The sequence below is a fragment of the Perca fluviatilis genome, chromosome 4 (assembly GCF_010015445.1).
Source record: "Perca fluviatilis chromosome 4, GENO_Pfluv_1.0, whole genome shotgun sequence".
NCBI classification, from domain to species: domain Eukaryota; kingdom Metazoa; phylum Chordata; class Actinopteri; order Perciformes; family Percidae; genus Perca; species Perca fluviatilis.
The window spans coordinates 21,048,321-21,066,495 of NC_053115.1; the positions used below are offsets into that span (position 1 = coordinate 21,048,321).

The 18,175-nt window shown below is 41.2% G+C and overlaps 1 protein-coding gene across 4 annotated transcripts in view; it reads right to left on the bottom strand.

Annotated features, from left to right (window-relative positions):
* Positions 1–18,175, bottom strand: part of megf6b (multiple EGF-like-domains 6b) — a 69,392-nt gene that overhangs the window by 30,056 nt on the left and 21,161 nt on the right. For all 4 annotated transcript variants that reach the window (XM_039799148.1, XM_039799147.1, XM_039799146.1 and 1 more), the window contains one exon: positions 3,251–3,373. In XM_039799148.1, coding sequence (XP_039655082.1) covers positions 3,251–3,373 — 123 coding nt within the window. The remainder of the gene's footprint in view (positions 1–3,250; positions 3,374–18,175) is intronic.

The window sequence follows — 18,175 nt, forward strand, 5'->3', positions numbered from 1 at the left end:
TAGAAATCGAAAATTTCCAGATTCATACGCATTGGCGAATTAGTCTGGCTATGCCAAGTGAACCATTAGGATAACATTATGGGCTGCTAATAAGCACTACACACAGTACAGCTGAGACGGAAGGGAATAAAATTAGTTTTGTAGGTATTTGGTCATAAAACCAAAGTATTGGACAAATTCAAATTTGTATGGCGCTAGATGGAAAGTTGAAAGATCACCAAAGTTATTGCAATTCATCCTAAGGGGAAAATGAATGTCTGAACAATATTCCATTGCTATCTATCCAAGTTCTATCATTGTTGTTGCAAAATTTCACTCAAAACCACAAATGTCCACTTAATGGTGGCGTCAGGGGATCACCAAGTCGTTAGTTGCTTTTTTGATAGCGCTGCAAACCCCTGGTGTTCTCTCAATGAGCTTCATGAGGTAGTCACCTGAAATGGTTTTCACTTCACAGGTGTGCCTTGTCAGCACGCCCGCCGATAGGGGGGGACAAACGGGTCTGTTGTCCCGGGCCCACAGTAGGGGGGGGCCCAGAACTGGGCCCTCATTAAATTATGGAATAATTGAAAAACATTTTTTTAAATAGGCCTATTTGTGGAAAAAAATATGTAATATTTGAGTTACATAAAAACTTTTTATTTGTTTTCTTCCTAATTGTCCTTGAAATAGTGGTCAAGATCCCCCCCACCCCCAACACAAAAATGGTTTGGCCAATTATCAAAAGTTGATGTTGTTTTCAGTAGATTTGAAGTTCAGTATGCTCAAAATGTCCGGTCAGCACAAGTCCGGTGCTCAGAAAAGGAAGGAAAAGAGAAGAAGAAAATAGAGGCCTTAGAGATTTTCTAAACAAATATTTTTAAAAAAAGGTGGTGACGGTGAAGCTGGAACTGTCGAAGTAGAGCAAGGTAAGAAACACAGCGCGCTAACGTTACGAGCCTTGTAACTTAAGCTAACAGGCCAGCTCTCATGTTAACGTCCATTAGCTTGTATAAAAGCCTGAGACAACACGTTCTCTTTTACAGAAAGAGTTGAATTTGGTAGCTCCGTCAGAGAGGATGAGACAGAGAGGAGAGATCCAGCTGCTGTCAGGTGACAGAGAGAGTGATGCGGGAGGGGCCCGCTGCCCCGCGCGGAGGGACAGAGTCAGGCTACCGGTGAGAGAGAGAGAGAGAGAGAGAGAGAGAGAGAGAGAGAGAGAGAGATGCGGGGAGGGGCCCGCTGCCCTGTCGGAGAGTCTGAGCAGGATGGATCAGAGACTGATCACATTAATTTCAGTGAGAGATGTGAGGAGAGGAGAGGAAGATCAGATTAGAGGAAGATCAGAGGAGAGGAAGAGCATAGGAGAGGAGCAGGAGAGGAAGAGGAGAGGAGAGGACCAGGAGAGGAAGAGCAGAGGAAAGGTACAGGAGATGAACAGGAGGAGAGGAACAGGAGAGGAAGAGCAGGGGAGAGGAAGAGCAAGGAAAAAGGAGAGATCTGGGCGCGGGGGGCCCATCTAAGCTTATCTCGTCCCGGGCCCAGGCAAGACTGTCAGCTGGCCTGCTTGTCAGGGTTAATTAGTGGAGTTTTTTCCCTTATTAATGGGGTTGGGACCATCAGTTGTGTTGTGCAGAAGTCAGGTTGATACACATCCGAATTCATATTATGGCAAGAACCAATCAGCTAAGTAGAGAGAAATGAGTAACCATCATCACTTTAACAAATGAAGGTTAGTCAGTCCGGAAAATTGGGAAAACTTTGAATGTGTCCCCATGTGCAGTCGCAAAAACCATCAAGTGCTACAACGAAACTGGCTCACATGAGGACCGCCCCAGGAAAGGAAGACCAAGAGTCACCTCTGCTGCTGAGGATAAGTTCATCCGAGTCACCAGCCTCAGAAATTGCAAGTTAACAGCAGCTCAGACTAGAGACCAGATGAATGCCACACAGAGTTCTAGCAGCAGACACATCTCTAGAACAACTGTTAAGAGGAGACTGCATGAATCAGGCCTTCATGGTCAAGTAGCTGCTAGGAAACCACTGCTAAGAAGAGGCAACAAGCAGAAGAGATTTGTTTGGGCCAAGAAACACAAGGAATGGACATTAGACCAGTGGAAATCTGTGCTTTGGTCTGATGAGTCCAAATTTGAGATCTTTGGTTCCAACCGCCGTGTCTTTGTGCGACACAGAAAAGGTGAACGGATGGATTCTACATGCCTGGTTCCCACATGAAGCATGGAGGAGGAGGTGTGATGGTGTGGGGGTGCTTTGCTGGTGACACTGTTGGGGATTTATTTAAAATTGAAGGCATACTGAACCAGCATGGCTACCACAGCATCCTGCAGCTACATGCCATCCCATCCGGTTTGTGTTTAGTTGGACCGTCATTTATTTTTCAATAGGGCAATGACCCCAAACACACCTCCAGGCTGTGTAAGGGCTATTTGACCAAGAAGGAGAGTGATGGAGTGCTGCGCCAGATGACCTGGCCTCCACAGTCACCGGACCTGAACCCAATCGAGATGGTTTGGGGTGAGCTGGACCGCAGAATGAAGGCAAAAGGGCCAACAAGTGCTAAGCATCTCTGGGAACTCCTTCAAGACTGTTTGAAAACCATTTCAGGTGACTACCTCTTGAAGCTCATCAAGAGAATGACAAAAGTGTGCAAAGCAGTTATCAGAACAAAGGGTGGCTACTTTGAAGAAACTAGAATATAAGACATGTTTTCAGTTATTTCACACTTTTTTGTTAAGTACATAATTCCACGTGTTCATTCATAGTTTTGATGCCTTCAGTGAGAATCTACAATGTAAATAGTCATGAAAATAAAGGAAACGCATTGAATGAGAAGGTGTGTCCAAACTTTTGGCCTGTACTGTATGTCGGACTGACATTGCCATACCTAGAGCCACGCAGCTAACATGGCTAAAAACACTTAATGAGTTTAGTGGCGTAAGGACACAAAAGGCAAATGATGGTAAATTCAGGGTTAGGTGTAAAATTACTTGGTGTCACTTCAGTCTGAGCAAAACTGACTTAGTCAAATATGTTTGTTCGTTAAGTAATATTTTAATACTAAAACAAAATAACCATTTCTGCTTCCAAAAGATAACAAACAAGGAATCATAAAAAAGGAAAAGTGTACTTTGAGCATGAACATTATAGCTGTACAGTATGATAACCACAACCCCAATATACTGTATGGTATCACGTTACTGATATAAACTGGTACAACCCAGCTACACAACAAATATAGTAGAGGACTCACCTTGACAGGTTTTGCCATCTTCATTCAGTTTCTGTCCAGGAGGACACCTGCAATAGAAACTTCCAATGGTGTTACAGCAGAGAGCCTCACAGCCTCCATTGGTCTCCTCACATTCATTCAGATCTGATGGGGAGAAACAAGGACAAAGTTAATCCAGTAGTTATTAAAACCACCACCAAAAGCAGAAATTTGAAAGAACAGTGAACAGTCAAATATGTTTAACAAGCTCAGTGTTTTGGTGAAAACAGCACTGACCTTTTTTTTCTTTGAGCAGCAAAGATTAAGAAAAAATGTGTCTTCCTTTTAATGTCAGTCTGATTAAGTTTCAAATAGTTTCCATGAATAAATTTAGATTGAGCTTGGAAAGTGGAAAGTGCTCAAGTGCCTGGAAATTCATGAGAATGACTGCGGGATACTGTGTTTGCCGTTTCCATTCTTAAACATCTCAGTACCAACTTCAAGGACAAGGAAAAATACATAATATATTTAAAACAGAATCAAAATATAGCAAGTCATAAACTGGGTGGGACGAAAAGAAATATGCAGCATTCACATGTTGTCCTCATCTCCTCTAACTTCCTCCAAAATAAACCAGGACTGGCATTTATCAATCATGCAGAACCTCCAAAATACTTCCACAAGAAGTAACAGTTTTTCCATCTCATTTCCATCCGCTAAATTTCCTGCCAAATCTGTCATCAACTAAACCTGATAAAATCTTTCCCTCCAGTTCCGAAATGAGACATAATGACTCGGGTCCGATACAGGTGCTGACAGTTCACCATATACCATCATTTGAGCTGCATATAGTCTGCGTAATGACAAGATATTGATATTGAAATTGAATAGGGGTCATGTGTTACGGGTTGTTCACTTTTACACTGGCGTTTCGGGACCCGGCCACACTGACTACATTAATGTTAAATTGTATTCATATGGGGGTTTGTCAGGACAGATTATCCTCACAGTGTGGTTTTAAACTTGATGACATTGGGCTGTTTCATTTGCCATGCCAGCAGAAGGAATCTTGGACTGAAAACTGAAAGCCATGGAGAAAATTAGGAGGGAGCATTCACTTGGCACTAACCAGCTTGTAAACTTTCTCCATGTCCATAAAAGAGGAGAGTTACTGTACAGAGGAAGAGTATGAATGCAAAGAAAATTGCTTTATATAACATTTTCCCCCCTCAAGCAGACTCCAGTGCATTGTGATGCCAGCGTTTAACCAGCCAATTAAACGATTTCCCTCTCAGTTTACAGCATCTGGAAATGTTCACACCAAAACAGTGCACTCTTTCTATTGCCAATTGTTTAAAACTGCCATAAAACCTAAACGGTATACAACACGTAATGAAAAAAACCTTTAACATCAAGAATACATTTTATTACACTATGAAACCAAATTCCTGATCAATTTATTACTCCAATCCTTTTTAGCAAAGCCAGATAAGTTGCAGCTAAAAATCCACTCAGGGATGCTTACTGATTTTTATTTTGGTACTTTATCACAAGAGCTTGATTTAATGAGTCTGGGCCATGGGGTGAAAGGGAGCGTCTGCCTTTTAGTACAATTAATTTAACTTTCTAAACAAGTACTGTAATAACAGCAGGTTTGAAGAAAATTATCCATAAACAACTGGACTAAAGCAGACAATTGATGGTGACCTAAAGTCAAGGGCAGGATTGAAGACCCTGAGGAATCCTGTGGTGAGATCTGCGGCACGAGTGTGTTGTTTTGAGTGTGTTGTTTTGAGTGTGTGTGAGGACGTCCATCTCCCCCCTCTTTCCCCCTGAGGCCACACACCTCTGTGGCAGCATGAGCAGGGGTCTGCCCAGAGTGTCATGCTCATCATTCTGCCCAATAAGCCCGCAGTAATGTTGAACTGATACAGGTCAGCATACAAAATGCAACACTGGAAACTGAATATCTACAGCGGATGGATAAAGAAGCATGCTTTTACTAAAGACAGGATATTTGTCTTTTTCTCCAAACAGGTACGGTATAAAATTTAGCCAAAGTCGTGTTTAGACGGCAGAAGAAATTCATTAGAGAAAACCCTTGAACATGCTTCATGTTTTAGTATGGATGTGAACCTGCTATTAGGATGTTTTATCACATTACTATTTTATATTGTCTTCAATTACATTGTTGTTGTTGTACAATGAGGACCACATTGGAAATCAACAAATAGGTCCATAACTGTGCCAAAAAAACAAAAAATAGAGATGAACCAGATTATTGTTAATATGTGGTTGCCGCATGGAAAGATGAACTATATCTCTTTGCTGCACAAACGTTAACATAACCTTTTTTTCAAATCAGAAACATTCCCAGTCATAAAAAAGTATTTGTGTTAAACTCAATCACCTCTGAAGACATGAGTGAGTCTGGGGGTTGGAGCAGAGGCTGCACCTTCACCTGACTCCAGGGGGAATTTAATTTTGTGTCACCCTCACTCATCCATCAATCCATCACCGAGCTGAACCTCCAACAGAGTGATCAGAAACAGCTAAAGAAGCGAAAACAGAGCTGCAGCCTTCTTCAAAATAAGGATGTTTTAAGAACAGGCCCCTTCCCCTGAACATCAGATCACTTCTCACTTCTCGCTCTTGGGGGTCGGTGTGCATGTTTTCCAATAAGAGATCAGATGAACCATAGTAGTGTGTCTGCAGCCCAATTTATGTCCCAGGTTTCACACAAATGCCAGACAATTGTTTAGGCATCTACAAACGCACTAGCCTATATCCACGACGTTCCACTTCAGGGATTGTTCCGTTGCCACCGGAAATTCCGCCGGATGTCACTCTTTATGGCCCGGATGTCCGGTACCTTCTGCGTTCTTTGTGTTGGAATTTTAAACTCCGGTTGATTTATGATGACTATGATTAATTGCTCCTCAGATCTCTGCAGGGTAAATCCAGACAGCTAGCTAGACTATCACGTACACGTTCCACCAAAAAAAGTCCCTTCCTGAGGCTATTTTGCAGCTGCACCAGGGCTTAGCGAGACACAAGACGATTGCAATTGGTTTAAAGAGGACGTTTTTCACCCATCCTGGAATGTTGTGTGAACTAGCCAGACCCTCCTCCGTAGCGCTGTGGAGGAAGGTCTGGCACTGCGAGACTAGGCATCTACTGACTAAATTAATCACAAAAAGCAACAAGTCCTCCAAACCATTCAACGACATAGATTGTTAATTCCTACCCTCTAATACGACTCACATGAGCGTTTTCCGTCTAAACGAGAGAATGTAACAGTGGTTTTAAACCAGGGGTGGATGCATAGACTGTTTAAGTGAAGCCGAAACATCTTGATAACCCCCCTGGTGGCTGGCTGCAGTATAGGTCATAAACTCGTCGTTAATGTGAAACAGTCACAGTTTTTCTTTTCTTTTTTGGGTGTTTAAGCACTAAAACTACTTAGTTAAGTTTTAAAAAAAGATCGTGGTTTGGGTTAAAATCTGTACATCTGTTCCTTTACTTTACTTTTGGTTATGCATGCACCTCACCATTTACTTTCCTTTTCAAACAGGACACAAACTCCAGTCTCCTGAGTGAAAGTCCTGTGTTTGTTTAACCCATCCAACACCCCAACCTGCCACCTTGTGTGGAATTTGGGGCACTTTAACTTCATCCCCGTACTTCCTGCTGTGCTCCTGTCACAATTGAAGAAGACCCAGTAGGGTCGAAACGTTGCAAGTATAAGCATTTATATTAAATATGGGAGTTTAAGCAGTGTTGCGGACATTACATTTTCTTCATTTTAAGTAGTTTCATTTGTCCTGCACCTGCCAGGTGGGATGTGCACACAATTACTTTTTATAATAACTCCTGTCACAATTACCATGGTCACCAGAGGGTGGCACTACTATAAAGGTAAATATAAGTTGTAATATATGCTTGAACAAACAACTTATGAAGGCGTTTTTTCTGGAGAGGACAGTCAGGATCTGAGTGGCTTACCACCTCATATAAACAATTCAATGATAGAAACCCTGGAAGTGTTTCTAATATTCTGTCACCCTCGTGTATGTATAAGGGTGGAGTTCTTGTGCATTGTTCTAATAGGAAAACAAATCTTGTGCCAAATTGCTCAGTGCTGTTATGTCTTCTTGCAAGTGAAATATAAAAGAAACTTGTATAATGTTTATTTCCCTGCAGCGGACACTCTGTTCCAAAACAATCAGGTAAGGAATTAAAAACAAAAAAACTTTGATTTAAAAACTATAACTCTTGACTGGGTTTCTGCAAGTTCAGCTGCAGCAAAGCTCTGGGTTTTACATTCCTCTGCTGTATTGTGTGACTTCCTGCGATAAGGAAGACAGCCACTGATCCCAGGACGACGGGGGCCAATGTCTCAGTAGACCACGAGGGGCCAACAAAAACCACCAGACCCCTGATTTTATCTCAGGGGGGTCATGGGCCGGAAAATTGCAGTATTCATTGAGGGATCAGAGGAGAGGGGGGGCGACGACGCCGAGGATAGCCTAACCTGTTTCCTTTTGGGGCCCTGATCTAAAAGCCTGCTGGTGTAATAATGTGCTTTGCTAGTGTTCATTCCTGGTTGCATTCCCTGCTGTCCTCACAGCTGCTTCCATTTACCAGGGGCTATGAAGATGGGGATTGGCTCGAGGTTTCATTCGGACGAGGAGTTTTTTGCGACTGACCTGCACATGTGTGCGCAGGATGGTTCATGACAACATCTTGTCTGACTAACAAACCAACCGTCTATGAATTGGAACTGACAATTTACTTCACACTCTTTCACGGGAAGCTCATCCTCACTTTTGACCTCCAATATAACCGACGCTTGACCATTGGTTTTTCCAATGGTCAGTTATAAGACCTATTTGCCATTGCCTTTTATTAAACTTGGGACCATTTATTCAGACTTTGCACTGCAATGGAGCTGCACTATACATCGTATTCTACTGTGAAATCTTATTCCTTATTTTTTTTAGCTTATTTTTACATTCTATTTTAAAATCATATTCATGTGCTTCTTTCATGCCTTGTGTCCCTTTAATATCTTCTCCTACTGCCTTTTATGTCCTATGACCAGCACTATGAGTTGCCTCGTTGAAAGTTGCAATACAAATAAACATCCGACAGGCAGCTCCACAAGGCTGCCTGGCAGAAGCTCAAATGAAACACATGAACTGGTGAAATATGCTCACAAACGTTATTATAAAAGTTGTTTTATGGACCCCATAGCTCATCATGGTTTTCACTATCTATTCTTCCTGGAGTCAGATATCATGAGAATCCCAAAGATACATTTACAATGTTTTTATCCAACCATTACCTCTGCAGTTCAGGACATTGTGTCTAAATTGTGTAAGTACTTTAGCTCTAAGGTTTCCTTGTAATGTGTTTCTGCCAGACGACTGTCTCTGTGCTATGTAACATTTACAGGTAGACTGCTGGCAAACAAGAGCAGAGATCAAGAAGCCTGCTCATTTTACATGCCATGTGTAATCAGATGAGGTAAACAATGACATTTTGAGGATTAGTCTTATGCTTCAGATCTAAACAAATTTGTAAATAAATAAAATATAGAAGGTATATAGAAGGTATGAAAGCACGAAATGTCTGGCATGTTTTTGCAACAGTGCACACTATTTCAGGAGGCAAAGCTTTAGAGGGTTGGCGTCAGCTCAGGTTCAACATTGCCCCCTGCTGTTAATCTCCTGCTACATCAATAATAGCCCAGATGTGCATCTGGATGCTTATCAAGTTGACACTTTGTGATTCTGCTCCGTTCTCATTCATCATGTAACTAAAACACAGCTGCCACAATCTAATAATTCAAAGTCAAAGAGGACCATTCTTTACTTGTCAAAACGCCTGCTCTGGTAAAACGTCTTTCACTGTGGTTCACCGCACTGACTTACACCACAAAACTATGTATGCTGTATTAGGCATCCAATAATTTCCACCCCTAGTCCAATTTGATGCATTCTTAGTGCCAGTTTTGGGTACCAGTTTCTTCCTAAAGCCCTGTAATTGTGGCCAGTGTGGCAGCTGAGTTGTGGCACTATCATTCGGACGTGGTGTGGCTTTCCCGAAACTAAGTTAGAAAATGTCCCCCTTAATGAAAAAGGACTAACCACACACAGACCTCTATGATGTGTATTCACTGATGTTTAAGATGCCTGTACCTCCTTTCACAAACCTCGAATGTTTCCATTAAGTCATTAACAATCTGTTTCAAGTGTTACCATCAAGCAAAGGGTATATGCAATGAACTGGCTTTGGTTTCCTTAAAAAAAAGAGAAAACTTTTATAAAGACTTCGCAACCAGAAGGCATCCACACATCTCAGTGCTGAAGCATTTTGAGCTGCTGTACTTATTATTCTAAATAAACTCAAACTATACTAAAGTTAACATAAAGCACTCCAACTTCTCGCTTGCAATATAAATTTATCACAAAACTTTAAGGTATTATGTAGAGCTGCAACGATTAGTTGATGAATCAATTAATCATTTAATAGAAAATGAATCACCATTTTTCAAGCAAAAATAAAAAAAAAATGATGGTTCTAGTTTCTCAAATGTGGGAAGTAATTGCTTTTCTTGGTCTTACAGTAAATTGAATATTACGGACTTTTGGTTGGATAAAACAAGACATCTGTTGATGCAACGTTGGGCTCTCGGATATTGTAATGAGCATTTTCACTGTTTTCTGGTGTTTTATATACCACACGATTTATCAATTAATTGAGAAATTGAAAATAATTTGCTGATTAATCGATAATGAAAATAATCGTTGAATCATTGCTACATTAAAGAAATAATATGGTATATGTCTTGAGGTGTTTTTGAATTGTTAACAGGTGTGTCAGCCCATTCAAGTCAGCTGTGGTCGTTTTCCTTCATCTGATCGTTCTCATGTGAAAGTACAGATGAGCAGAAACAAAATTCTCTGCTTATCGGTCTATTGAAACAGTTGTATCTTGTTTTTATACACTTCTTCCCAAGGCGGTTGTGCTGAGAGAAGCACTCAGAGGCTGTCTGACTCTTGAATAAAAGTATCAATCAAGCGACTCTGTAGTCTCCGTACAGCTTATTACCCACCCCACTGAGCCTTAACTTTTATTATACGTGCATGTTTGACCACAAGAGATTTGTGTGTGACATCAAAGACACTAACATTTGAATTTGTTTAGTGAACATTCTGCTCCACTGAGTCCTAAACTCCTCTAATCCCTGTTTTGGTGATCCAATTCACTGCATCACAAGGTAAGTGTGCAAGTGTGTGTGTGTGTGTGTGTTTCATGTGCACATATCTGAGCATAGGTGTGTTTATGTGTTATGGGATACCCCATCTTTAAGAGCCAGCTGCTTCTCACTCCTGTAAGCTTTCATTTTCTTCCCTCATCTTATCTTTAGCTGACTGAGACTACAGCTACTCCTTTATTCACAGACATAGGCAGCTCAAATCCCCCCAGTAAGACTCTGCGTGTCCCCAGCAGTCATAGTGCTCAACAGGGATGTCGTTAGACCTATTTTAGGGGGGCTCAAGCTACCCCAAAATGTTCCTAAGCCCCCCTAAATATTAATAAGAACAACAATAACAATTTGATTGTATCCTTTTTTTTATCTTAAAGGATAAGACAGAAGGAACAGAGTAGAAATGGAAGAAGAGGATATGTCTGCCACTTTTTAGTTGTTAATTAACATCTTGGTTTCATGACTGGTTGTTGACATAAGTGTAGCTCTAATACAGTAACAAAAGATGTGAGTTTGCAAACGCAAGTTACAAATACCCTGGGGGCTAAGCCTGGTGCTCAAACTGGAAATCTTAGTGTTATATACTGGTACTAAGATCTTTTACATGACAGTTTATTTTATTTTTTTCAAAGATTTTTTTTGGGGCACTTTGGGCCTTTATTTGGATATGACAGCTTAGACTTGAAAGGGGAGAGAGAGGGGGAAAGACATGCAGTAAAGGGCCGCAGGTCGGAGTCAAACCCACGGCCGCTGCATCGAGGAGTAATCCTCTATATATGGGTGCCTGCTCTACCAGATGAGCTAACTAGGTGCCTCACATGACTGTTTTGACTGTAATCATTTGATAGAAGGAGCCTGACAGAGCAATATATCTTGGGAGAGATGTGTCCCTTCAAAAACATGCAGATAGCCAAAGGTTTTTGACTCATTTTTACTGTCAGTAAAAGTTACAGACTGCAACACAGAAAAAAAGTAGGCCGGCTGCATGAACCATGCATATCTTCAGAATAACCCTTTGTGATCTGCACACAGACGAACAGGAGGAAAAAATACCTCTGGACCTCAGGGAATTGCCCTCTGACCCTTTGCGTGTGCTCTCTGTTCTCCACCTGTTAGGACCTGTGATTTCTAGCCTGTCTCCCTCCTGGTCACATGTGTTAGATATGCTGCTGTGGTATGTGCAGGGCCTTAGTGCATGGAAAGTGGCTCAGAGCCTTTAACCTGCGGGGGAAAGGGAGGCAGATACATGACAGACTGTCATGCTCAAGATGTACGGGGAAATAAACTTTGAGGCCCTAAACATTACTTCATGTGTTCAAGTGCGACACTATATGGTTTCACAGTTGTTCAAATTTGAAAGGAACAGCAGTCAAACGTACTACCCCCTGGCTACATCTAATTCAGAGGTGATGGGCTCTGTTTTCATGGCAGCGCACAAAGCTGCTCAAGCAGCACTATTACGTGGTGGTATTTTCCTGACCTTAAAATAAGTTTGTCCATGTCTTTGGTGTTTTCATACCCAGCGTGGCACAAAGGTAAGAGGACCTCACATAGATGAGGCAGAATACAGCCAGATATCCAAAGAATAAGTCTGTTTTCAGTGCAGTGTCTGTCAGTTGATAATTAAGTGATTTGACCAGAGAGCACTCTACAAACACAGGAAGCCTTCAGTGATCATGCACCACTCCCACCCGTCCTCCACACAGTTGCTTGTAGCCAAGGAGGACAAGGAGGATTAAAAAAAACATGATGGACACTTTAGAAGAGGTAATTATCTTCACTCCAGCTTCTGTGCGCGATAGTTGCTGGACCATTTTGTAAACATAGGCATACTGAGAAACAGAGTTTTGTGGAGCTGATAGTCTTAATTAGCTTTGTATCAACTCATTTGGCAATGGCTTGAATGTCACGGACGTTCATTAATATAAAAAATTTAAGCACTAAAGCTTTAAACTTTCAATTACATCATATCAATAATTTATGTTGATCAATTTAGAGTTTTGAACCTCTGGTATTTGGTTTAAATATTTAACCAATGATGCATATCTTCTGCTGCTATGTAATACTCTGTATTGGCATATACTCAATGGTTAAGGACTTGGATCATGGCCAAAAAAAGGTTGATTGGAACATCACTAATATTCATAAATGTGTACGCAGCCACCTTTATAAACTAATACTTCAAACTCTGTAGTCTCGCTTTGCCAGACCTTCCTCCACAGTGCTACGTAGGAGGGTCTGGCTAGTCCACACAGCGGAGAAAAATATCCTCTGGTTTATTGGCATTTCTTTAAACCAATCACAATTATCATGGGCGGTGCTAAGCACCGGGCAGAGCCACGGTGCCACTGCAAAATAGCCTCGGGAAGGAACTTGTTTTGGTGAAACGTGTACGTTCAAAAGTTGTTTTAGTCATGCAACAGAACACTCAGATTGGACAGATAGTCTAGCTAGCTGTCTGGATTTACCCTACAGAGATCTAAGGAGCAGTTAACCATAGTCATCATACATCGATCAGAGTTTAAAATTCCAACACAAAGAAAGCGTAATGCCGGGATCAGACTACACTAATTCAGCCCAATTTTGACCTGACAGACACGTCGCAGACAAACATTCAAAGTCATGCCCTATAATGAGGGTTGGGACTGACAAATGTGTGTCTTTACCTCTTGTAGTGTGACATAATCAAAAATCAGCGATCTAATGTCTGGGACGCTTCACAACCACAATGCAGAAAGTCTAGCATGTCAGAATTTTTTGTCTTTTTCCGCCTAGTGTGACATGTTCTATGCATGTTCCTTGACATTGACCAACAGGAAGAGAGAGCGCTCTCTGCCTCTCTGGCGCACATATGTTAACATGGCGAAAAGAAGGAGAGACATTACTGCTGCTGTCTGGTGGAGGAAAGATACACACAGTGCTGTTATAAGCTTTTTTTCACGGCAGGAATTCACCCCGCTTCCCAGCATTGCACACTAGTGGGCTAACTACTAGCAGTTATCTGTTTCTCTTCACTTTGACTACTGACAAGCAAAGAAAACAGGCTATATCCTCTGTGATGGCTGCACCTGATTGGACGAACACTACCAGTGGGGCTCCTGGATTTTCAAAACTGACCATAATGGCGGCTTGTTTGGAAAACAATCTCGCATTTTATGAAAACAGTTCACCGAAACGTGTTTCTGAAAACATTTTAAGCAAGAAATAAGCTATGCAGTTGCTTAATCTGTATTTATTTCAGACAACGGTCAGTTTAAAAGATTTTTGTGAGTTTTTGAGAGGCTGCTGCTCCTCCAAAGCATCGACCTATGAACTTGTGCGTGATCTTCACAACAGCACGCGATAATCGATCTGGGGGCTGGTCGGTGTCATACTTGTAGTGTTGCCACTCTTCTGTCCAAGACACAGCAAGAATTTTTGGCAATATGTATGCCCGTAAAAGTAACGGACATCTGGCCAAAAAGAGTGAAATCAGAGAGCAATCCCGGAAATGGAACGTTGTGGATATAGACTACCTCTGCTGCTACTCTCATGCCAATGCGGTTTGCTACAGCAGCTCTCTCCACCACCCCAACCTTCTACTAAATAAGTGAAATTGTGGTTTTAACTAAGATGTTAAAGTTTGTGCTTATTAAGGGTAAGGGTTAGTTTTCCACAAGTTTAAAGTAATTTGACTATAGCAAGAATGCCAGTAAAACAGTCTCAACTGAGATAATATACTGTAGGATGAAACAGAGACACATTTTTATTTTTTAAACAGCCTTGACATGTGAAAGGCAGCTGACCCTGTCTCATTACATTTCTTTCAGATTATCATTTGCTTTTTACACTTCACGAAATATCAGTGGGACGCTGGCCATGCATTGCAAGAGAGCGCACTCTTGAGTGAACGTTCCCCGGGGCCAAGCGGCTTCCATATGGAGATAATACACAACAGAAGAGATAATGTTGTAGGTGGAGGGAAAACAGAGATTAGAAGTGAAGTCTTTAGCTCAGTGGAATACAAAAGGAGCTGATAAGGAGGAACACAGGCAGCAGAAGCAGATTTACTAAAAGATATGGAAGTTCCAGTGGATCAAAAAGGTAAGGAAGATGAGGGAGAATCATGGCACCACTGGCAGTTGCATGGATCAATCCATGCTGATTATTCCTCTAATTGTATTTTGCAAACTCTTGTCACTGCCAATTTACACAAACTTGATGCCCTCGCCCCCGGCGTGACCAGGGCGACCTTTCATCAGGAATGCCATAAAGAGCCTAATGAGACTGGGTGGGAGCCCAGACACAGCACAATTATGGGTAATTAGGGTGCAGGATGCAATGGCAGGTAGGTGGGCAAGGATGTACCCCACCCTTGGACTGCAAAGCACTCCCTCTCATTAGAGGTGCCTTTCCTAATTTCTCAGGAATCAGGAAAATAAAAGACTGAGTGTAAGGACCCATGCTTGTCTACAGGAGATTACATCACTTCCTGATAGTAGTATTTGATGAGCATTTAGGGGTGGGGTTTTTGTGTAAACAAAGTTATGTTTACATTCAGTGTTAATGACCAAAATGCATTGTGTGTCTCCATGAGGCCTGACAAACGTGTTGAATGCATTTCCGTCCTCATAACGTGTTTTGCAAAGCCATCTTTTGAATAATATAACATACGTTGGAGTATTCTTCCCTGCCTTTACTGCTGCATTACTAAGTTTCTTTATCTGTTACCGTTGCAAACTGTCAGTCAGTGGAATGGTGTGAAACCGGGGGTGGGACTGTGTATCGCAAGAATGAAAATGAACGAAACAAAACGTGGACCCATTCGTACAAGAAATCCTCCATAGCGCTACTTGTGGTTAAAAACTATATAGGTTAACTTAATCATATTTTACTGGAATCCTTTTTTAAGCAAAAATGCCAAGTATTTATTTTTCTCTATTATATGATATTGTGGGAAAAAAAATGATTTGCGCTTGGGACTGTTGGCAAGACAGAAAAAAACATTATACATTTTATAGAGCAAAGTATTTTTTATCATGATCGATAAAATCATTGACAAATTAATCAATACTGAAAATAATAATTAGTTGTGGCCCTAGATATGATTTTTTATAATATCATAGATCTCTACTTTATTTCTGTGCAGCCCTCTCACTTCCCTGTTCTCGCTTCACTGTCTCTCACTTTAGAGGTAATAGAAAAAGAATCCGAGAAGTTCAAGACAAAAATGTGGAGAATGTGTAAGAAAACAGCTGCTGGGAGCTTCTTGTTCTTCCAGCAGTGCCTACATCTCCATGGCCTCCTTCATTTCAGCTGCTCTGGAAGTCACGCTATGCTGACTGCTAACAATACCCAAAGAACAGGATTAAACCTTCAAATACCAAAAAAAATATATATAAAAAATTAAAAAAACAGAAAACATGTCAGCGACTCTGAATGATCCATTGAAAGTCCAATTTATGGCTGATGGGAGTCTAAACAGAATCCAAAGAAAAGTTATGAAACGATGATGTCCCCCCCGACCTTGTTCAGTGCTCCTAAAACTGCTCTCATTACAACATTTTTCACATTCTGTGTTTTTAAGGTTAGAACCTGGACGTCGTAATTCTTTCCAAGTAAAGTAAAAAAGCAGACTTCAACCTGTTCAGAGCCATTTCAGCTGTAGCCTGTTAAACCCATCAGAGAGGAAAAGGGAAACCCTGAGAATGATTTAGACTGCTTTGTGATCCCATTATCAGCCATTTGACTTTTACAACTTTTTCTCTCAGTTAAAAAATGCACTAAAAGCGTAACAGCCAGATTTTGAGCAGATAAAACAAACGTGTTTATCGTTATACAACAATTATATGACCTAATGTTCTGATGGCCAACACCCTTTGACCTCTCAGTGGATGATGGACACATTAATCATGAGTAGGGTTGGGTATCGTTTGGTTTTTTTTTCGATTCCGGTGCTAAATCGATACTTTTAAAACGGTGCCGGTGCCTAAACGGTGCCTGAACCGGTACTTTTCAATAAAGTAAAAAAAAAAAGAAGAAGAAAAAAAATAAGGGTAGTAAACAACAGTCAGTGACTTGTTTATTGCTAAGGCCATGGTCAAAATTAAAGATTTAATAATAATGTAATAACTATAACAATAACTTATTTCACCAGTATATTGTTGTTGAACCCCAGATGGGAAAAGGGTATTTTACAATTACTGTGAATGCAGCCCAAGGCTACCCGTTTTAAGTGAATGCACCGTCTGTGTTGTTTAATTCCAACAATGGCAGCTGCAAGTAAACGCACCGTCTGTGTTGTTTCATTCCGACGACGGCAGCTGCAAGTGAACACACCGTCTGTGTTGTTTAATTCCGACCATATAAACATACTGTATATCTATGAATTCCGACAACGGCAGCTGCTGCTGCGCTGCATTGCAGACTGTTACATCCCGCTGTTGAAGTCCTCCACAGTGAAATACAGTCACACTTTACACTGTTTAACGTTAGCTGTCAGCATTTTACCGGTGTTTAATCCAGCTGCTAGCTAAAGGTAGGCTAACGTTACATGCTGTCAGGTGTAGTGTAAAGTCAAGCACCGAAATGAGGCACCGAAACTTTCGTTCTTATTCGGTCTCGTTACTACCGTTTACGTCGGCACCGGTTCCCTATTGGCACAGAGTTTCGGTACCCAACCCTAATCATGAGTGACAAACGGCTGTAGCTGGCCATCTCACAGCTTTGCAATCTCATTGCTTTACAGTCTTCCATGCTCATATTTAGGTCTGGTAGCTGACCACAATAACAGATAATCATGTGACTTATGGGTGAGTGTCTTTCAACTAGCGATGCATCGATACCAATAGCCTACTGATATCGGATGTCCGATACTGACTCAAATTGCTGAATTGGGTACCTGTGACAATGGGGCCGATTCTTTATTTTTATTATTTTAACAAAAAACAACAATCTAGTAAATGTATATCTATGTATTTATTTGTTACATTTTGTTTATTAGGAAAGCAATGTTTAAGGCAAGCCTGGTGTTGCCTTACATATAAAAGAATGATCCCCGTCACTTCCACACAGTGAGGCATACAGCTTATTATTAAACACGATAGGTTGTTGTCAAACCACCGCTTTCTTCACTCGCCTAAAAACCAGCACATTAAAATATAGTCTGTCCAGCTTTTGCCTTTTTAATGGCATATACCCAAAATGTCAGTTTGTAAATTACAGTGGAAATGTAAAGAGAAGCTAGTTCTCAAGCCTCACAAAGGTACCTAAAAGTTTACATTAAGTGAAGCCTCAGATTATAGGTTGTTCGATTCCTGCAATGGAAAAGGGCTAAACACCAATTTCACATTACATGAACATATTCTTGTTTGGATATTTTCCACCTCCTCTTCTTCATGGACCACTTACTGGTTTCCAAAAAACCAACAACTATAGAAACTTACATTTTAAGAAGGCCTGATAAAATTATCAGCAACACTGGTGGCTAATCATCACAATGGTGTCGCGGACTAATTCAATGCTGAGGCAGGGAATCTGTCCTGTCTCCAGCCGTCAGGACCAGGAATTGCATATGTCTTTCATTTTGGGGCACTTACTCACTAAAGTGCTCAGCTGGTTCAGCTTGGAGGTTTCTCGAATGTTTTTCTTGATCCCAAGTAAAAACCATTCAAGGGGATTCAGGGATTTATTTTTACAATGGGGAACGTCAC